General features: G+C 40.9%; 1 protein-coding gene across 7 annotated transcripts in view; it reads left to right on the top strand.

Moving 5' to 3' along the window:
- Positions 1 to 22617, top strand: part of lrfn1 (leucine rich repeat and fibronectin type III domain containing 1) — a 294461-nt gene extending 271844 nt beyond the window's left edge. For all 7 annotated transcript variants that reach the window (XM_057839201.1, XM_057839196.1, XM_057839197.1 and 4 more), the window contains 2 exons: positions 8250 to 9639; positions 20027 to 22617. In XM_057839201.1, coding sequence (XP_057695184.1) covers positions 8270 to 9639; positions 20027 to 20921 — 2265 coding nt within the window. In that variant the 5' untranslated portion in view covers positions 8250 to 8269 and the 3' untranslated portion in view covers positions 20922 to 22617. The remainder of the gene's footprint in view (positions 1 to 8249; positions 9640 to 20026) is intronic.
- Positions 22618 to 22957: the final 340 nt, after the last annotated feature.

Genomic DNA, 22957 nt, shown 5'->3' with positions numbered 1-22957 from the left:
AGTCTGGTATACCAGGCAACCGTTTCGATTTTTCACGGGACCAATTTGAAGAGAACCCCACCGGCCGCTGGGGGACAGCGCTTCTCTTACTCTTACTAGGTGCAGGAGAAGAGTACAGTTAACCCCTTGTATTATGGGGCATTACTGTCATCTACTGGGTTGACGGTTTGGCAAGAGAACGGGCAGTTACAGACTACAATAAGGAGTAGTTCTAAGAGACGTTTATAGTGATCCATACACCTTTCTCTAAATGCATCTCCTGTTAATGTCGCTCATGTGTCTTCTGTTTTATATTGGGTTATACCTGTACAAAGAGATGCAGTATGTTGTATTAGTCTTATATTAATTGTTCTGCCTTTGTGTATTTGGTTGAATGTTAGTATTATATTCTAAGTAGGAGCTTCTGCCCAGTTAAAAAATGTTTAAACGTATAAAAACGTTTATAATGGCAACTGTTGACTTCTGTCGGAGCTTTGTACTCTCGTGATCTGTAAAATTGCGTTTGGTGTCGCATCGTTGCGCTGCCGATGATTGTAAACTTTTATAGCAAAGTTTGATTTTGCCTTGTCTCCCGGTACTCGCTAATAGGGTAGCTATCAGTGAGCTAAGCCGCGCTAGGCATTATGGGGAACGTAGTTATGAACGGCTGCGTTTGGAAATATGCTGGTTGAATAGTTTGGCAGTTTATTTGGGTTATTGTTTGCGTGCAATCTAGAACATTGAATGAGAACAAAAATTGAGTGGGAATAACAATTTCTCAACGACAATTGTCGTGATAGTAATTTATAAAATGTTTATGTGGCACATAGCCTACTGTGTGTCAGTATTGACTGTACAATATTTCCACGGGTCTGCATATTTTTGTGGTCATTTCATTCGTTTTTTTTTTTTTTTTTTTTTTTTTTGCATTTTTATTGTTTGATTATGTTTTAGTAAGAATAAAGCCTGTTGAGTAAAAACTTATTTCCATATAGTATTTAATACCGCATTGGCCCGAATATAAGACGGTGGTTTTTGCATTGAAATAAGACTGAAAAAGAGGGGGTCGTCTTATATTCGCGGTCTAGACATTATACCCATTCACGACGCTAGATGGCGCCAGATATCATTTAAGTGATGTTCTGTCATGACCAGTGTTGTTAATAACGGCGTCAAAATATAACAGCGTTACTAACGGCGTTATTTTTTTCAGTAGTGGGTAATCTAATTAATTACTTTTCTCACCTTGGCAACGCCATTACCGTTACTGAGGACGGAAAGGCATGTGTTACTATGCGTTATTATATTGGTCGAAAAGTCTGAGGGAGACGGACTCACCGAGACGACAGAGCAGAGCAGGAGTGGGGAGGAGGCAAGAAAGTTGTGACGCCGAGCAAACGCGATGCTAGGTAGCTCCAATAATACCTGTTGTAGCCGGTAGCGTACAAACTACGCCCGCATGTTATGGTAGATATGGTAGACATGAAAGATATCACATGTACTGTATATAGATATAACTAGATGCAAAATGACAGACACGGCACTAGATGCGTTAGTAAACAGCCGCCATCTTAAAGCAGTAGACCTTTTATTACGGCTCTGTTGTAGAGAACCTTCCTAGCGAACCTAAGTAACTTTTTATCTAAAATACTTCTAAATCGGTAAAATCTTGACTTGAATCTATCTTTAAATGATGACACAGTTTTAAAACTTTCATATGTCAAAAGTAGAGAGAAGGGAACTAATGCAATAATGGGAGCAATTTTAACAACTTTTAACAGTTGATTCAGGGTAAAGGGTAAATTAGGGTAAAGAATTGGGCTCGGGCCAATTGTACCAAAAACCTTCACAAAAAACTTTACATAGTGTGGCCAATGTTTTTTTTTTTTTTTTTTGAGGGAAAAAAAAAAAGTAATTATCACCAATTACTTTGCCAAGTAATTCATTACTCTTACATTCAGGTAATTGAGTTACTAACGCAATTACTTTTTGGGAGAAGTAATTTGTAACTATAATTAATTACTTTTTTTCAGTAAGATTAACAACACTGGTCATGAAAGATCTCAGCTACTCTCAAGTTTAACCAGTTTGCATTATTTTATTGCAATGTTTTTCCTTATACAGCTTTGTTTCAAGACTACAGTTACAGTTAGACTTCACTTTGATGGTTAATGCAGTTATTGCAATTTTGTTGTTTTATCACAATAGAGGGCTTTATTTACATTTCAAAAACCAGAAGCAATTCATTTATGAATGTGGTTGCACTTTAGTTTACATATTTAAATGTTCAGATATTAAGATTTGAATGAGGCAAAATAACATGCTTTTTCTCTCAAATATATTGTTATAATCATTTGTTTTGGATGCACTGTAATTATTTTCTGTATAAAAATTATTTGGTGTTCAAAAAGTCTTTTTTCAAACTTAAGTCTTGAAAAAAAAGGGGTCGTCTTATAATCAAGGCCATCTTATATTCGGTATAAGTAGTATATATACTATATGGCATACAAACATATTAAAGTGATATAGGCATCTTTGAGTGAACTTCGAGTAAAATTCAAGTATCTCGAAGCCGGGCCGAGTGTCCTCTTTTTTGGAAATCAAAATATGGTCACCCTATGTTTGACAAGAACATTAGCTTGTTTCTAATTGTAAAACAAAAGGTATCAGTCCACATTCAGTACGTGTTACATTTTCCATCTTTACATTTTTGGTTGATTTTATTTTATACTTGACAATGTCGGGCTCAACCTAACTGTCACACTTCCCGTAAGTTAATGCTTTCATTTTGACAGGTAGAGTGAGCAAGAGAGTGAGTGAGTTTTGCCTCGATTACCGTAGGCCATGTTCGACGGACATTCTCGCTTTATTTTGGTAGGTTTCTAAATACCCTTCATTTGCTTTGTCAGCAAAAGGAAACAGGATTTTTGGCTGGTGCATTTGGTTCTGAAGAGATGAACTACCTTTTCACTCCAATTGGTGGTACCTGTGGGCCCGGATGATGTTCTTCTACAGTGTCGCTGCTTTTATTGTAGTAGGTTTTCACATCCAATTTTTGTTCCTTTTCTCATTGAAAAACAGTAATATACTGTATCAATAACAGAAGAGTAATACAGTGGAGAACTGATCTACTTGCTAATTTTCAAAATTCTGTATACTATACATTACCATTTGCAGGTAAGAATAGAAGCTCAGTGTCAACTTAATTAAATTCAAACACCTACATTTGACACCCTGAGTTGCCTGGCAACAAAGTCCCCCCATCACTACCGCTTCCCTCCCTGAAATGGTGAAAGATCAATAGAGTATCCTTGGCAGTCTTGGCAGGGAACACTCAGACACAGATGCTCCTTGGGAGAAAACGCAAGCTTTGTGTCCTAGTTACCGTGTGAATGTTAACCCAACCCAGCAAGTTCAGAACCAACGCTGCTAACGAAGTGTGGGCGGCAATTTTATATTTTTTACTGATCAACAATGTCTCTTCCCGCTTCCTAATTGAGGGAGAAGTAATTTCTGACAACAGAAGAGCTTTGCTTTATAAATAAATTCCCTTTTGGGAATTGAGAATATTCTTACGCCGTCCACCACGCAAATGAGGCAATCCTATTTTATGTTTTACTTAATAAACTGTATAAAATCAATATTTTATTTATTTTATTTAGATAGGAATGTTATAGGCTAAGGCAAATGCACGGTTAAATATGTGTAGTGTATTAGAACAAATCACCTATTAGTACAAATGGCTCAACATCTTACTTTTAGGTATGTCATCATTAAACCAAGCACCACAATTTGCACTAGTTACAAGCATTGCCATGGAATGAATTAGACTTGTATGGAGGACCAAAGCTGCCAAAATTAAAAATAGATAGATAAATCATTGAATAAATCGAAGTGAAAATAAATACAAAAATAAGAAATGATATGCAAAAATATGGGAATATGTTATAATTAATTAATTAATTAATAATTAAATAAATAATATATAATAATAATATTTAAATAAAAGCAAAGATAAAAAAATAATAGAATTACAAAAATAAAAAAATGAGAAAATTGAAGATAAATAAAAAAATAAATTTTGAAATAAATATATAAATAAATACACTACCGTAGTGTATCATATGGGATTTTTCATTATGTACACTACGGTTTAAAAAGTGGGATCGCTTAGACCCCAAACTTTTGAACGGTAGTATATATAAATTAAATTATATACCAATCAGTAAATAAGTGCTTTTGTCTCATTTTTTTTTTCATTGTCAGTGCATGAACACGACAAAACTAATTCAATGACGGGACGGTCTGTAATGTACCTTGGGTTCGAACTGTTCACTTATTGGTTGGTTATGTAGATGCTAATGCTACGTAGATGCTAACGGCTAGCGCTACACTCAAGTGGACACTACTGCTTATGGTATTCGCTAACATTAAAGGAAATTGATAACCACTGCTGCTAATAGTCATCTGCAACAGCCGGCATTGGCTACTCATTGGATTTGGTGATGACTAGCTCGTTACCTGTTCTGCACTTTTTGGTTTTCCTTGGTCGTGTACAGGCAGGCATTAGGTAGTCGATTGCTGCGCTTGCATGCCGATCGACCAGTTCTACTAGATTGCCCCATCCATTCATCATCCATCCATCCATCTTTTCCCACTTATCCGAGGTTAGGTCACGGGAGAAGCAGCTTCAGCAGGGAAGCCTATACTTCTCTCTCCTCAGCCACTTCATCCAGTTTTTCCAGGGGGATCCCTCCACCAAGGGAACACCTCACCAGAGAGGTGTACAGATGGCATCCAAATTAGATGTCCAAGCCACTTCAACTGGATCCTCTCGATGCAGAGGAGCAGCAGCTCTACTTATCTGCTTATTAAAGTTAACGATGTTGACAGATGGTTGTGTTTAATCTTGCCAGAGAAGCGGACTTCAAATGTGCCACATATGTCAATCATCGTTTAACTTGTTAAATACTGTAGTTTTTGGCATGGAGGCGCGCGTGCTGGAATGAATGTGTGTGTGTATGGTGATGTTCGAGGCAGCCGGACGTGTTGTATGGGGCCAATAAACACCAGAAGTTATCCTGAGGAGTTTGTAGTTTTTACATGTCACTCCAAGTGTCACAGCCCAGGTAGGTAAACAGAGGCATTGAATAAAGCCAAGCATTTTCCTACTACAGTACTTTGTTCATGTTTAAAAATGATTCGGTGGGACAATCATGTTATTACATTTGAAGTGTTTAAAAACCATTCATTAAAGTATATACATGATTTTTTAAAAATCATACTTTGGGGAAAAAAGTGAAAAACATGTCTTATATGTGGAAAAGCGCTATATAAGTATAACACCATTTACCAAAAAGCAGAGATGCAATACTGAGGCCACTGAACCGAACGCCTCGATATTTATATATACACATATTTGCCTAGATATTCTGTCCATAAGAGTTATGAACAGGATCAGTGACAAAGGACTCCACTTGGTGGAGTGGAAACGAACTGGAAACGAACTCACATACTGTTGGTGACGGGGACCAAACTCTTGATATTGGTTGTCCAAGGACCAAATCAATGGATTATGTTATCCCATACTTCCTGAGCACCCCCCACAGGATTCTAAATAAGACCGCCACCTCATTATAATTACTTTTGTCATGTTCATGCAATGACATTGTAAAAAAAAAAAAAAAATACGCGAGCAAAGTGCTTTTATTTATTGATTGATACTATGTATCTATTTTTATATTCTTTTTTTTTTTTTTTTATCTTATTACTTATTTTTGTGTTTGTAGTAGTTTTTATGTATTTATTTTTATTTTGGCAGCTTTGGCACCTTCCATTGACTTCTGACTCACTGTAACAGCAATTATTCAGCCCTCATCGAAGTTGCATTCACTCTGTGGCATTGTTTTCATTAAAATGTTCTTAATTGTTCGAAGTAAAATAAAATTAAACATTGTTGAAGCAGAAACTAGAAACAAAAATGTAGTCCTTCCATTTAACAATGTGTTCCAGTACCTTTGATTTAAGTAGCATGAATTTACCATGATAGATTGTATGACTGTTGGCATCTTGCATTTGATTGACATGTTGGATCTCACATGGTCAGTTGCAGGTCGTGAAAGGGGTGCTGCTGGGAGTATGTTGAGGTCCTTGGCCCACAAATGGAAAGTCACTTTTCATTGCTTCATTTGATTGATGCTAACACGCGGTCCTCATTCCCAGTGAAGCTTTAGGGTTTGCTGCCAAGACGGATGCCAAGGCGGGCCGATAGTGGCTGGCAACAACATCCATGTTTGTCAACCAACGGGGCCTATTCAGTTTGCTCCCACCCAGGATCACATTTTCCGCTTGTCACCACAGGCGGTTTCTTCCTGAGACTAAAATCAATAGCTCTAAATTGAAATCAGAGCATCAGAGCTTCCTCAAAAAAGAAATCAACTGTTGAAAGGATCCATTAGAGACAGTCCAAATCTCCGTAAACCTTTTTGTTGTCTAGGTTTTCTTGACAATAACCCAACCCAATGAAATTATATCTTAATTACACTGGCTTCCAGTAAGTCAAAGGATAGATAAAATACTACTGCTCGTTTACAAAAGACTTAATGGCCTTGGACCAAAATACACGCTTGATTTGTTAGATTCCTCTGAAACATCAAGACCCCTAAGGTCATCTGGAACCGGTCTCCTGTATGTTCCAAGAACAAGAACCAAGCAGGGTGAGGCAGCATTTAGTTATTATGCTCCTCACCTTTGGAACAAGTTACCTGTAGGTCTGAAGTACGCTCAAACTGTTAGCTCCTTTTGTTTAGCACAGCATATCCATAACTATCTATATATTTCAATCTATTTGCTTTCTTTTCCTCTTGTGCTTTATTTCCATTGCTGATTTTAATAATTATTAGTAGCAGTATTTTTTTTTTATTCTATTCGTGATTAAATGTGATTTTTATGTATAATTTTATATCCTCTTTCAATTGTTTTTTCATTCTATTGATTTAATGTGATTTTAAATGATCTTCATGAGATGTAAAGCACTTTGAATGGCCTTGTGTTGAATTGTGCTATATAAATAAATTTGCCTTGCCTTAATTGATCATTACTACTAGCCCCTTACAATTTGTTGCCTATCTCGTAACACTAACCGCTTTCCTGGACCACTAAACCTCTGTTGCCAAAATTAATACACCTGTGTAATACACCACATCCAGATCACAGATTTGCAAAACCATCCAGACTCCTACTAGCCTGGTACACCAGACTCAACGCTGTTCCAGCTATTGAGTCTGGCCACCATTCCCACGGAAACAATTTCCAGGGCGGAGCAAGCCACAGCAAACAGACAGCGGAGTGGACCAATCAGCGACGGGCAGACGTGACGTTAGTAAAATGGCGACCGCAGGACGATGGACTTGCGCGCGGAAGTAAACATACGAAGAGAGCGGAGTTTATTCGACATGGTTAGCGCGAGACAGACTGTTGTCAATGACTCGTGTCGATGTGTTTTTGGTCATTTAAAACTGATTTTACCGTGGATTGGAACATATTCTCGGCTCTGCCGTTCACCATCTGTGCTGCTGAAGAGACGACTTTCGACGCGCAAGAGTGACGTTGCTCGTGAAGAACACGTCACGCAAATAAACGAATCTGATTTGTCGATTGATTTTGTACCTGCTTGAAAATGCTGTTAATGGGATGGTTTCCAGACTATACTATCAGTGTTTGAAAAATACAGGGAGAATAGTCTGGCAGAGCCAGGCTAGACTCCTACCTCTTAACAATAACCCTTACACCTAATGAACATTAAGCTAACCCCAGAACTGGGGGCAGTCTGACTTAGTCTTGTAGTCTTGTTTTGTAAGATTTCTCAGAGGCCTCAGGTGTGTGAAAAGGTCACACAGATTTCTGACATGTGACCTTTATCCGTCCACACAGCTATGGAATAGAGAGTTCAAAAAGATATCCTTGTTATATGATGAAAATGTATATGCTGACCGAGAGACGTGTGTTTTGTAATCATTACAAAATTATATGCTTCAGGCTTGAAAGCCTGCTGTTCTTTGCTTTAAAAGTCTCCACAGATATGTTTTATCATAGTGTTGCTGCCTTTCATCATAGAAGGTGTCATTATTTCTGAAAAGCTCATTTCATTTCACATTGATGCTTTGCTGCTATTTCGGTCAGGCTTAAGATGTTGTGCAACAGCAGCAAGCTCACATGAAGGCAAATGATGCCGTTTATTCATCCCATTTTGTTTCCCTCTCCATGTACAGGATCAGGAACACAACAGAGAATGGAGCGGCTGATTCTGTGTGTGCTGCTTTGTAGCGCCTTGGTGAAGGGCTACAGTTGTCCTGGCCGCTGCATCTGCCAGCATCTGTCTCCCACACTGACACTCCTTTGCGCAAAGACAGGCCTCCTGTTCGTGCCGCCCACCATCGACCGTAAGACGGTGGAGCTGCGGCTCACTGACAACTTCATCACCGTTATCCGCAAAAAGGATTTCTTCAACATGACCAGCCTGGTACACCTCACTTTGTCCCGCAACACCATTAGCCAGATCACTCCTCAGGCCTTCATAGGCCTACGCTCGCTGCGAGCACTGCACATGGACGGAAACCGCCTGAGTGCAATCAGGAGCGACCATTTCAAAGGCCTGAATAACCTTCGGCACCTTATCCTCGGGAACAACCAGATCCACCAAGTAGCTGTTACCTCCTTTGACGAGTTTGTCTCCACTATTGAGGACCTGGATTTGTCCAACAACAACCTGCGCACCCTGCCTTGGGAAGCCATAGCGCGGATGACTAACATCAACACACTCACGTTGGACCACAACCTGATTGACCACATCGGAGCAGGCACCTTCACCTTGCTCACCAAGCTGGTCCGCCTGGACATGACATCAAATCGGCTGCAAAAGCTACCGCCCGATAGCCTGTTCCAGCATGCTCAGGTACTGTCTGACGCTAAGGGCTCCAGCTCCTCCACCTTGGCTGTCAGCTTTGGGGGGAACCCGCTTCACTGCAACTGCGAGCTACTCTGGCTTCGCAGGTTGACCCGTGAGGATGATCTGGAGACTTGTGCCTCACCTGAACACCTCATGGACAAATATTTCTGGTCCATACAAGAGGAGGAGTTCATCTGCGAACCGCCTTTGATCACGAAACACCTTGCCACCAAGCCCCACGTGATGGAAGGGCAGGGGGTCACCCTAAAGTGCAAGGCAGTGGGTGATCCTGACCCAGAGATCCACTGGCGTTCACCAGATGGCAAGCTGGTGCACAACAACTCCCGAACCATCCTGTATGAAAATGGAACGCTCGATATTCTGATCACCACTCTTAAGGACAGTGGAGCGTTCAACTGCGTGGCCTCCAATGCGGCGGGCATCGCCACAGCTGCCGTGGAAATAAACATGATCCCACTGCCACTGTTTGTTAACAACACTGGCCACATGCGTGAAGACCCAGGCCTGTCGGACATCACCACTTCGTCCAAATCGGGCAACGACACTAAGGACAGGCAGGGTAAAAGGGTGTTGGTCACTGACCTTACTTCATCATCGGCTGTAGTCCGTTGGCCATCTGAACGTCACATCCCCGGAATCAGAATGTACCAGATACAGTACAACAGCACTGCTGATGACACGCTGGTGTACAGGTAAGTCATTGACCGCCTTTCACTTGTTGTAATGCTCAAGAATCCTTAAAAGACACCACAAAAGCAAAACTCAGACTAAACAAACATACTAAAATAAAACCAGAGACACTGCTAAACAACACTTCAGACAATAAAAGCACAATGAGTAAAAACAATAAAAATAAATAAGAGGGAGGGGCTAGTGCAAACTGAATTGGAAATTTAATGAACAAAAGCTTCCTCTAAATAAAAAAGGTGCAAACCAAAAACAAAGTACCAAATAAACATTCCGAGTAACACATGTAAGACAAGGCAGTTAGGAACTGGACCACAGGAAACACATGTCAACGACAATTACCTGTCAAGCAGTGACAATGATCTAGTCTCATTGGGTTCCATTTAAGAAATCCCCTGGGCGCCCACCCTACCCATGCACACCACAAAAATGTGCTTTTTTGCACACATAAATGCACAATAAACACTGTAAGTACATAATGTCTAAGGCCACATTTTCAGGCAGACAGTATATAGCAGAGTTAACCAAAACTAGACTAACTCGGGGCCACTTTTCCTGTCATGTTTTCCATGTCTCCCTCCTCCATCACACCTGATTCAAATAGCCAGGATTATGACCTCGGGGCCACTTTTCCTGTCATGTTTTCCATGTCTCCCTCCTCCATCACACCTGATTCAAATAGCCAGGATCATTATCAAGCATCTGGAGAGGTTGCTGATGACAAAATCATTTGATTCAGGGGTGTTAGGGGACAGAGACATGGAAAACAAGACAGAATAGGGGTAGGTTCATAACACAGGTCTTAATGCACAAGTCCAATTTTTTGTCATATCTGTATTTTTGGCGTGCCCATTCAAACTGCCTTTGTCCATTGAGCCCAATCAAATATAACGCATGCGCACTAATTCGCAGTCCGACACTCGCTGAGCAAGAAGACCCGCATGCGTAGAAGAATCAAAACAAATGACCACATGCTGGCTGTCATCTGTCATTCCAGTGGGATCATATTTTGATTTCCAAAAATAGTACACAAATAACAGACATAAATAATCCCCGTTTAGGCTTATATTCAAAGTTTATATGGATCCACTGCATGCACGCGCTGTCCTTGCATGTCACACGCACACATACGGGCAGTTTGCCCCGACTCTCGGCCGTATGAGCAATCTTGAAATATTGCTCATATGGAGCAGAGAGAAAACCGATCATTCTCAGCCTTATCCTCATCCCATTTTTATTTTTTTTATGACTGTTGTCAAGCACAACCCTTACCCAAAGGCAGTGTTCAAGGCAGCTCAATCCCGATTTCTTAGCCTATATGCAACATGTGTCTGATTTTTTTTCCCATGCAGTATGAACAGTCCAATTCCGTTGTTGTTCATATTCGCATATGAGTCGCATATACTAGTATGTTTTTGCAATATGAACAGCCTAAACAAAATAATCAGAATTAACCAAAAATATTAATTGGGCATCCCTCATTGCGATGTGAACGTAGCTATATAATCTCTTGCTGTGAAAGACAGGCTTTGCTCAAGTACCAGGTTCTCATTCTCATGATTTTTAGGTTTTGAAAAAAAGTCACAAAAGCACCACAGAAGCGAGCTGACATGAAGTCTGTTCAGCTCTCTATTTAGATAGCAGCATTGTGCAGAGGGAGTAAAGGGCCTTTTTCCAGGATCATTACACAACAATAAATAACAACAGCACATTTCACTGTGCGCGCTCAGCCAAACAGCATTAGGCCATCATTAATTTGCTGCAACACAAAGTGTGATTACAAGCGGCCGGCTAATTGAAGACTTGGTTGCAGCGATATGTGTGGCGTCATTTATGTGTTGAAGGTGGGAAAATGGAAAATTGGAATGGAAAAAAAAATTGGAAAATTATACCGGACCCATCTCCTGTACGATTCCGCCAGGCTCCGTGTTGACCACGTGCTCTGCATTACATAAAAAATAGGACAAAACATACTGGCTGTGTACAACTGCAGTCTGGCAGCTCTGTCACGTTGTGAACTCTCGCGTGATCGCGAGCGATAATGTGGCATTAAAAACAATGACAAACACTTAAAGTCTGTACTCAACAGAAAAGCAGAGAGGTGGACTTGATTTGACTGAAGTTTTTCCCGAGTTTTTTTTTCCTTTTACCGTGGGTTTGTGACACACCAACCACGTCAACAACCCGTTCTCTACTATTGAATTACTGCTTTAAATTACATAACTTGCATAACGCACCTTCCATCGTCATAGCTTCCGTTATGGCGTTTCATAGAGATTAATTTTTAATGTTGTCCTTATAAAAGGAATCTGTCCATCCATCCATCGTCTTCCGCTTGCTCCGGGGTCGGGTTGCGGGGGCAGCAGCTTTAACAGGGAAGCCCAGACTTCCCTCTACACAGCCACTTCAACCAGAGAGAGACATAGTCACTCCAGCGTGTCCTGGGTCATCCTCAGGGCATCTCGCCTGTGGGACATGCTCGGAACACCTCTCCAGGGAGGCTTCCAGGAGGTACCAGATGCCCGAGCCACCTCAGCTGGCTCCTCTCAACGCGGAGGAGTAGCGGCTCAACGCCGAGTACCTCCCGGGTTACCGAGCTTCTCACCCTGTCTCTAAGGGAGAGCCCGGACACCCTGCGGAGGAAACTTATTTCGGCCGCTTGTATCCGGGGACTTGTTGTTTCGGGTATGACCAGCAGCTCGTGACCATAGGTGAGGGTAGGAACGTAGATCGACTGGTAAATCTAGAGCTTCGCCTTTCGGCTCAGCTCCTTCTTCACCACTACGGACCGGTGCAGAGTCCGCATTACCACCATACCGATCCGCCTGTCGATCTCCACTCCCTCCTACCCTCACTCGTGAATAAGACCCCAAGATATCTGAACTGAGGACCATGGTCTCAGATTTGGAGATGCTGATCTTCATACCAACCGCTTCACATTCGACTGCGAACTGCTCCAGTGAGAGTTGGAGGTCACGGCCTGATGAAGCCAACAGCACCACATCATCTGCAAAAAGCTGAGATGCAATGCTAAGATCACCAAACCGGAACCCCTCAACACTTCGGCTGCGCCTACAAATTCTGTCTAAAAAAATTATTAACAGAATCAGTGACAAAGGGCAGCCTTTGCGGAGTCCAACCCTCACTGGGAACGAATTTGACTTACTGCCGACAATGCGGACCAAACTCTGACACCGGTCGTACAGGGACAGAACAGTTCTTACCAAGGTGCTTGGTATCCCGTACTCCCAGAGCACACTCCATCGGACTCCCCGAGGCACATGGTCGAACGCCTTCTCCAGATCCACAAAACACGTTTAGACTGGTTGGGCTAACTTCCATGCTCCCTCGAGGACCCTGCCGAGGTTGTAGAGCTGGCCCACTGTTCCAGGGCCGGGAGGAAAACCACACTGCTCCTCCTGAATCCGAGATTCGACTTCCCGATGGACCCTCCTCTCCAGCACCCATGAATAGACTTTACCGGGGAGGTTGAGGAGTGTGATTCCTCTATAATTGGAACACACCCTCCGGTCCACCTTCTTAAAAAGAGGGACCACCACCCCAGTCTGCCAATCCAGAGGCACTGTCCCTAAAGTCCACGCGATGTTGTAAAGGCGTGTCAGCCACGACAGCCCAACAACATCCAGAGCCATTAGGAACTCCGGTCGGATCTCATCTCATCCCTATGAATAATAAAAAATTCAGGGATACTGAAAACATAAAAAGCAGTAAGTGAAAGGAAACACGTCAATAAAGTAGTTCATTTAACGCAGATAAATATGCGTTACTTATGCCCGCAAAAATTGAATTTACATATATTTACATACATTTAAATATTGGGTATTAATTGACACTTTTTTTACTGTAATATTAACACTATATCTAACACCATACAGCACAATGCATTAAAAAACACTGTATATCGATAAAATATTAAATGGTAGATCACAGAACAGAATAGCATAGTGTCTTAATAAGATTCAGTAACGCTTTCTTGATACAGTAAAATATGCTATGATTCACTGTGTGACACACAAAACAGAATCACAAGTACTTGAATCTATTTCAGGGTTCATGTATGCCACGTGGTAAAATAATAAAGCATGCTTTGTTGAGCTTTGGCACTTCAAACAATGAGTCATCTTATTAGGCCGGTTTAAAGGTTTGAGGTGTATTGAACAACACATCCATTCATGCTCACGCTCACCCCACTCAATTTTTCAATGGGCCAAAGCTCAAATCCCACTTTTGGTTGCAGGTCAAATAGGATCTGTTTCAACAGAAAGAAACAAAACATGTTTTGTGATATTCAGCTCAAAATAGAATTTCTATGAATCCCAGTGTCTTTGGTTGAGTGACATTTTGGATACATAAAGTATTCTATTTCTTGCTAACATGAATTATTAAGCTTTTCAGGATTGAATGGCAGGTATTCATCCAAGTTGTGACTTATATGTGAATGTATCAATGAGCAGTCAGTTACCCAGATAGTTCTCCTTGTATTTTGAAGAAGAAGCTCTTCGTTTGTCCAATAAATAGCCAATAAGTTACTCACCGTGAACTCGATATGAAATGCGAAGGGAAAGAGGTTCCCTAAACAGAGCGCTAATCGAGTACACAACACGACATTAAGAGGTCGGAAAACATGCGTGACTATTCTTAACGAATATCAACAAAAAAATATATATATTTTTTTGATACTTAACTGACACAAAACGATGCTAGGCATGCTTGCAAATCCAGTGTCGGTGGCATCTACGGGCTGCCAGACAACAATATTCATCGCACAGAACAGCTGCTGACACACATTTTCTAAATATTCATCGCACAGAACAACTGCTCACACAAACTTTCTACCAAAACACAGTTAGAGATTCGTTTAAATAAAGCAACAGAAATGAGCAACCAAGATTACCTTACTATTTTACAGTAAGGTAGTTCATATGGCGCATTATGAAAACTCTAGTTTGTAGAGCCGTGCAAAATTTCCGATTCTTAGATTATTCGCGATTCGGCCGTGGAAGATTCGAGAACGATTCACAAACATCCAAATTCCGATTATTAAATTATACCAGGTAAAGCGGAAATAAAACGCAGTCAGCGCGGTCTTCGGGACGCAATGAGGAACGGAGCGAGAGTAAATATCATGTGCAGCTAATGCCGCTAGGTAAAAAAAACAAACAAAAAAACAATAACACCTGACTGCGGCCGACAGGCGCTACAAACAGCGCCCAGTTGCTAGTTGCTACAAACATACGGCAACATACAGCTATGGTAGATATCACATATATCTAGACTAGATGTGTCAGTTTTAAAACTTTCACATGTCGAAAGTAGACATGAGGGAAATTATGGAATAACGGGCGCAATTTTAACAACTTTAACAGTTGATTCACAACATTAAATGACCTCCAAACAGCAACGGTTACTATGTTTTTGTTTTGTTTTGTTTTGTTTTGTTTTTTGAAAAAATGGGAAAAAAAACAGTAAAGGTAACACCAGTTACTTACTCAATACTCAAGTTACTTACACCATTAAATTAATTGAATGTAGTTTAAAGCTGCTGATACAAAATGGGGACTTGAGTATTTTATTTACTGTTTTTAACCGGTAACGTGATATTAAACTAGTAGTTTGGTTTATTTAGCCTGAGAGGATTTTTGAACAATTTTGGAACAAATATACAAAACATAACACCATAAAAAAAAAAGTTTAAAAATGGGGGGAGGGGGGCATCAATAATCGATTAATAATCGAATCGGAGTCTCTGAATCGTAATCGAATCGTTAGGTGCCCAAAGATTCCCACCTCTAATAGTTTGTGTGTCTGCAGCGCTTCTCATCACTATCGGAGGAGGTGGTGGTGTTTCTCTAGATGCTTTGAGTTGGGAAAATGATCACATAATAAAACTTTCTCAATGTGTTATTTTCCTCAGAAATGGTGTGATAATTAAAGTGGTGCTCTCTATAGTTATTTACAGTTAAATTATCACCGCTTTTGGTAATGGTGAATTTGGTGCATTGACGCATAATTTTAGTATAATTAATGACATTCTGGTCTCCTACAGCCTAAGGCAATTATCGTGAATTCCACATATACTGCAACTATATAAGGTCTTAATCAGATTATTTTTTCCTGAATCTAGTCTAATAAATTTCTCCATCTTGTTTTGAGTGTTAAAGACTAGTTAGCAGATTCATGTGTCAGATTATTCCACTTACTTTAAGTAATTATTGCTATTTGTTCTTATTAAGCCTATATATCTAAAAGTTGGTAATTTTTCAACTAAATCAAGAAAAAAATTGCTTTCAAATAATGTTTGGGATAATATCTACTCTTGAATTAAGAACATTTCTGACATTTTTCTGACAAGATTAGATATACTAATATTTTGCTTAAAATAAATCTGTTAGGCTTATTTTCAGCTCGCTATCTTATTTCAGGAAATCGTGACAAGTGAGTAAAATGTACTTGACGCACTGGCAGATAATCTCACTTATTTGTAGTAGATTTACACTGAAGACAAGGGAATTTAACTAGTTTTAACCGTTTAACACCTGAACATATTTTGTCCAAATTTGAATGCCTTTGATGATGTCTTTCTATTTCAAAGAAAAAAATGTTCACAATGGCCTGGTTGCGTCCCTTTTTACAGGACACCATAACCATCATGTCCAAACTGTTTTTTTCTTCACTGACCAATTATAATCAACAATTACAATTTATTTTGTCAAAATGTGTAATATTGATGTCCCATTGACAACCAAACATGCTCAACGAAACGTTTTGAAGCTTGATTATATTTATTCAATAGACCATCAGTGCAAAATAATAGGGAAAAATATATATATAAATAGATATATGTTTTAAAAAAAAAAAAAAATCGTCTCGCCCATGTATGGTCTCTTCTCTCAAGCTCGGGTCCTCTACCAGAGGCCTGGGAGCTTGAGGGTTCTACGCAGGATCTTAGCTGTCCCTAGGATTGCGCTCTTCTGAACGGAGATGTCGGTCGTTGTTCCTGGTATCTGTTGGAGCCGTGCACCCAGCTTAGGGGTTACTGCCCCTAGTGTCCCGATCACTACTGGCACCACTGTTGCCTTCACTCCCCACATTTTCTCCAACTCTTCCCTCAACCCTTGATATTTCTCCAGCCTTTCTTGTTCTTATTTTCCTGATGTTGCTATCGCTCGGGATTGCTACATCGATCACTACTGCTGTATTCTGATGTTTATCTACCACCACTATGTCAGGCTGGTTGACCATCACCAGTTTGTCTGTCTGGATCTGGAAGTCCCACAGGATCTTGGCTCGGTTGTTCTCGACCACCTTTGGAGGTGTCACCCACCTTGACTCCGGGGTGTATATATATATATATATATATATATATATAAATAAGGGTTTGGAGGATATCTCTTTGTGAGGTTAGGTATCGCACCCACCATCTCATCAAAACTACAGTGTGTGTATATATATATATATATATATATATATATATATATATACATATATGCATATCATCTAACACAAAAAGGGTTTGGAGGATATCTCTTTGTGAGGTTAGGTATCGCACCCACCATCTCATCAAAACTACAGTGTATATATGCAATCAAGCTTCTCGAACGTACACATCTATATACAAATCATATAAATTGACAGTGGGGAAAAAAATGGTAAACGGAGAGTACTTATATACAGTGGGGCAAATAAGTATTTAGTCAACCACTAATTGTGCAAGTTCTCCCACTTGAAAATATTAGAGAGGCCTGTAATTGTCAACATGGGTAAACCTCAACCATGAGAGACAGAATGTTGGGGAAAAAAATCAAAATTGTTTGATTTTTAAAGAATTTACTTGCAAATCATGGTGGAAGATAAGTATTTGGTCAATACCAAAAGTTCATCTCAATACTTTGTTATGTACCCTTTGTTGGCAATAACGGAGGCCAAACATTTTCTGTAACTCTTCACAAGCTTTTCACACACTGTTGCTGGTATTTTGGCCCATTCCTCCATGCAGATCTCCTCTAGAGCAGTGATGTTTTGGGGCTGTTGTTGGGCAACATGGACTTTCAGCTCCCTCCACAGATTTTTTTATGGGGTTGAGATCTGAAGACTGGCTAGGCCACTCCAGGACCTTGAAATGCTTCTTACGAAGCCACTCCTTTAGTTGCCCTGGCTGTGTGTTTGGGATCATTGTCATGCTGAAAGACCCAGCCACGTCTCATCTTCAATGCCCTTGCTGATGGAAGGAGATTTTCACTCAAAATCTCTCGATACCTGGCCCCATTCATTCTTTCCTTTACACAGATAAGTTGTCCTGGTCCCTTTGCAGAAAAACAGCCCCAAAGCATGATATTTCCCCCCCAATGCTTCACACTGGGTATGGTGTTCTTCAGCTGCAATTCAGTATTATTTCTCCTCCAAACACGAGAACCTGTGTTTCTACCAAAAAGTTCTATTTTGGTTTCATCTGACCAAAACACATTCTCCCAGTCCTCTTCTGGATCATTCAAATGCTCTCTAGCGAACCGAAGATGGGCCTGGACGTGTACTGGCTTCAGCAGGGGGACATGTCTGGCAGTGCAAGATCTGAGTCCCTGGCGGCGCATTGTGTTACTGATCGTAGCCTTCGTTACTGTGGTCCCAGCTCTCTGTAGGTCATTGACTAGGTCCCCCCATGTGGTTCTGGGATTTTTGCCCACCGTTCTTGTTATCATTTTGACGCCACGGGGTGAGATCTTGCATGGAGGCCCAGATTGAGGGAGATTATCAGTGGTCTTGTGTGTCTTCCATTTTCTAATAGTTTGTCCCACAGTTTATTTCTTTACACCACGCATTTTATATGTTGCAGATTCAGTCTTCCCAGCCTGGTGCAGGTCTACAATTTCGTCTCTGGTGTCCTTCGACAGCTCTTTCTTCTTGGCCATAGTGGAGTTTGGAGTGTGACTGACTGAGGTTGAGGACAGGTGTCTTTTATACCGATAATGAGTTAAAACCGGTGCCATTAATACAGGTAACGAGTGGAGCCTCGTTAGACCTCGTTAAACCTCGTTAGAAGAAGTTAGACCTCTTTGACAGCCAGAAATCTTGCTTGTTTGTAGGGGACCAAATACTTATTTTCCACTCTAATTTGGAAATAAATTCTTTAAAAATCAAACGATGTGATTTTCTGGGTTTTTTTTCCACATTCTGTCTCTCTAGGTTGAGGTTTACCCATGTTGACAATTACAGGCCTCTCTAATCTTTTGAAGTAGAACTTGCACAATTGGAGGTTGACTAAATACTTATTTGCCCCACTGTAGCACTTTATCTACATTGTTACAATGCCCAAAATCAAATATAACATTGAAAAAAAATATTTTCAAAAATATTGACAATAAACTAGTTCAGTTCAATTTCATCAGGCATGCCACTCAGTTTCCTCTTGAGCAGGGCACAGACCTATGTCACAAAGTACGTCACTTAACCCACTCTTCCGCTGTTTGTGCGCTCCTGTCAATTCTCACTTGCCGACTCATCCGAAGAAAAAAAACAACAAATCTGGCTCAACCTCTTCCCCGAGTTGATGAAATAATGCATTGGCATTCGCTAAATGTAGTTTTCCATTCATTCCACACGTTTCAAAGTCGCTCACTCAATCCAACCGGCCGTCACTCGCTACCTTGCCTCCCTCTACTTAGTTGGTGCCTCATTCAATTTATTAAAAATGTTCTCATTATGTCCGTCCTTCATGACCGCACAATGGCTCCTTAGATATGTAGGTTTTCGTGGTGCTTTCGGTTTTGAAAAAGGACAAGAAAGGATGGAAATATGGACATAAACACATTGTCCATACAGCGTTTTAATGTTTATTCATGAAGGCAATAAAACTTAAAACCCTAAACATTATCTCTCGTTTTACTTGGTCGATTGACTTCAAGTAAAAATGGGCGTAGACCTCAAGTTCCGCACTTTCAAATGAGACCAACCAGCAGCACGTGGGTGACATAATTACAGCATGACGAGGCTTCAAAGATGATATGCGTAAACGTCTCGCCACCAACATGTTCAGTGTTAAAGGGTTAAGGAGATGTTTTTTTTTTTTTGCATGTTGCAGTTTCCTTGTAGCACACCATAGATTTACATTCTTTTTAAATTTGTCAAACCACTCAATAAGTTGTTCTTTTGCAATGTTCAGACAGAGACTTCTTCAACAATAAAATACCCTGACTCCTCTATGTAAACAATTCATAACTACCCAAGAGTCATGGTACTACAAATGAAAGTCAATTCATTCATTTCTTCAAACCTCAAATTCATGATATCTGGCAGTCAAGATCTAAAGCAATCCTTTGGTTACAAATGTTTCAGAGTTCTGCAAGGAATAACGCAGCTTTTCACTCTTCCTTGCAGAATGATCCCTCCTAGCAACAAGGATTTTTTGATCAACGACTTGGCAGCGGGTCGTGAGTATGACCTGTGCGTACTGGCCGTATACGACGACGGCGTGACATCATTGACGGCCACGCGTGTAGTGGGCTGTATCCAGTTCCACACTGCTAGAGAGGTTAGCCAGTGCCGCTTCATGCACAGCCAGTTCCTGGGAGGCACCATGATCATCATCATCGGCGGCATCATCGTGGCATCCGTCTTGGTGTTTATCGTCATTCTCATGATCCGCTACAAGGCCTATGGTGGTCCCGAGGAGGTCAAGGTCAAGGCGGGCCCCGGTGTCCGCTCGCAGGCTAATGGCAGTCACCGGCGGCTGCAGCGCTCCGCGTCTGGGCAGCCTTCGGATGAAGGCCACCGTGACGGGTCCAAGGAATGCATGGCGCTCGTTCTGAAGACAGACCTCGAGAAGGAGGAGGACACCAAAGCTGTTGTGGCTGTCGGGGCATCATCCGCCGTCCTGGAGGTGGAGCTACCGCCGCCGACCAAGCGAAGGACCAGCCTGCCGCCAGAGGACACACAGAATGACACTCAGACGGACAGCAGCCTGACAGGCTCCACCATGTCGCTGTGCCTCATCGGCCCTACCGCCGCCTCCACTGAGGCGCCGCGATTCCTGGACAAAAAGGGCGTACTGGCCAACACGGGGTTGCTGATGTCCAACGATCTGGCACGAACTCGGCACAGGTTCTCTTTCGATGGGGGGGACTACTCCATATTTCAGAGCAACAGTTACCCGCGGCGTGCCAGGACGAAGTGGCACCGCTCTACCAACCAGCTGGACACAGAGTCGTCGCCCCTAGCCAACCGCAAGGTGACGTTCAGCAGCACTGAGTGGATGCTGGAAAGCACAGTGTGAGCGAATACGCCACTAAAAAAACAAAAAACGACATCAGCCCCTAATCCCACCTCGCCATCACTCCCCCTTAGAGAGGTTTGTCGGCAATCTGTGTTCATTCATTCTTACTATTTCAAATTGGTCATCAAAAAGGAGAAACATGAATGAGGGGCTGCTTATTTTGGGGTTTGTTTTTTTTAACAGCTAGTCTGTTAACCAAAAGTTCACCTTCCACATCCAGTGGTTCCCTTTTCAGACGGAAACAAATCCATAACAAAGTACATTATTCAGATGTCGGAAGCATTATTATTGACAAAGTCCAAAGCCTCACTTGTCTGATCCCTGAGTTGTCCAGAAAGAACGCAAGCTGTCTGCAGCTCTGTTTCCAGTCATGTGCAAATCCGAAATTTCGCAATGAAAATTTTGTAATGGAAATGTATGAATTAAAAAAAAAAAAAAAAATTAAATCGCAAAATAGTTTTCATGTTTTCATCAGGATATTTTCAGATGTTTTGCGATACAAATTCATAGGCCTCTGGAAGTGTCGTACCCAGTCTTAGCTTCTCTGTGCGCAAAACCACATAGAGCAAAAAATAGTTACATCCCTAAGAACGATGTTAAGTTTTCCTTGTTGCTTTTTCAAGTACAGTGGTACTTCGACACACGATCGTTTCGACATCCGACGTAAAATTTGACTCGCCATTTGTTTCTATAACCAACGGCATGCTTGAAAAACAACGATTTATGACAGCGCGGCTGTTTTTTTGTTTTCCCGCAAGACGGACGCACGGCGGATTTTCTTGTGACATCAATCAAGAGCAAGAATGATAGTGCAAGTGGCGAAAAAAAGGAAAAAGGTGAGGCTTACCATTGAAATGAAGATGGAAATGATAAAAAAATATGAGCGTGGTGTGCGCGTCCTTGAACTGGCTCGACAATATGGCCGTAGAATGTCTACGATCTCGGTGGTCCTCCTTCGACCTCCATTCGCCAGTCTTTATAAGTTAAGGTGACAATTATTTTGATAACATCGCCAAAGAAATCGCCACCTTTGTCAGGTTTTCAAAAATTTATTTCGCAACTTGTGCAACACAACATGCCTACTGTCCGCTGCAGCTGACACCCAACAACAGAACACTAAAAGTGAAAGTAATAACTCTAATGCACTCTGTTGTCAGCCACACGGTGCGTTCAGGTATCCCCCGCGAAATACATCCGCCATATTAAAACTCGATTCATTGCATTATTGCAGGTATTATTATTAGTATTATCACTGTTATTATATTATTATTATTCCGATTTTCATTCATAATTTATTTCTTTTGCTCTTTTTAATTGCTATTTCCAATAGCAACAGCAGTATTTATGAATGATTTATTGTAGGTTTTTCAGGCTGTGGGACGAATTAATGGAATTAAAATGTATTCTTATGGGAAAATCCTGCTCGATATTTGACCATTTCGACTTACAAAGTCCTGGAATGAATTAACTTTGTATGTAGTGGTACCTTTGTATTGTTATCACTATTATTATAACACACGTGCACAATCTTCCTCTCGCTCCGAGTGATGCGTTCAAAAAACAACACGATAATAACGGTGCTCACAAAATGGATTCAGACGAGCTAGCAACAGAGCTCAGACTAGTACACTACCATATATACTGGACTGTCTCAGAAAATTAGAATACACAATATTCTAATTTTTGTATATATACACAGGACTGTCTCAAAAAATTAGAATATTGTGTATTCTAATTTTCTGAGACAGTCCAGTATATATATATATATATATATATATATATATATATATATATATATATATATATATATATATATATATATATATGGCGGAAAACACTCAGGTGACTTGAAGTTCCGCTCTGAGACCCCCAATTTAGCCAACTTTCAAAATTGTCCAATATGCATGTGTGATACATCATTGGAAACCTTAAAATCTCAATTTTCTGGGGGAAGAAAAATTTTGAGCAGGAGGGCATTTTTAAAAAAATAAATATTGTTTAAACAGCAAAACCCTATCTGGAGGTGAGAGCACGTG

The sequence above is a fragment of the Corythoichthys intestinalis genome, chromosome 6, assembly GCF_030265065.1.
Source record: "Corythoichthys intestinalis isolate RoL2023-P3 chromosome 6, ASM3026506v1, whole genome shotgun sequence".
In the NCBI taxonomy this organism is placed as follows: Eukaryota; Metazoa; Chordata; class Actinopteri; order Syngnathiformes; family Syngnathidae; genus Corythoichthys; species Corythoichthys intestinalis.
The sequence above is the reverse complement of the archived record's forward strand: the minus strand, read 5'-3'. Positions and strand labels throughout refer to the sequence as shown.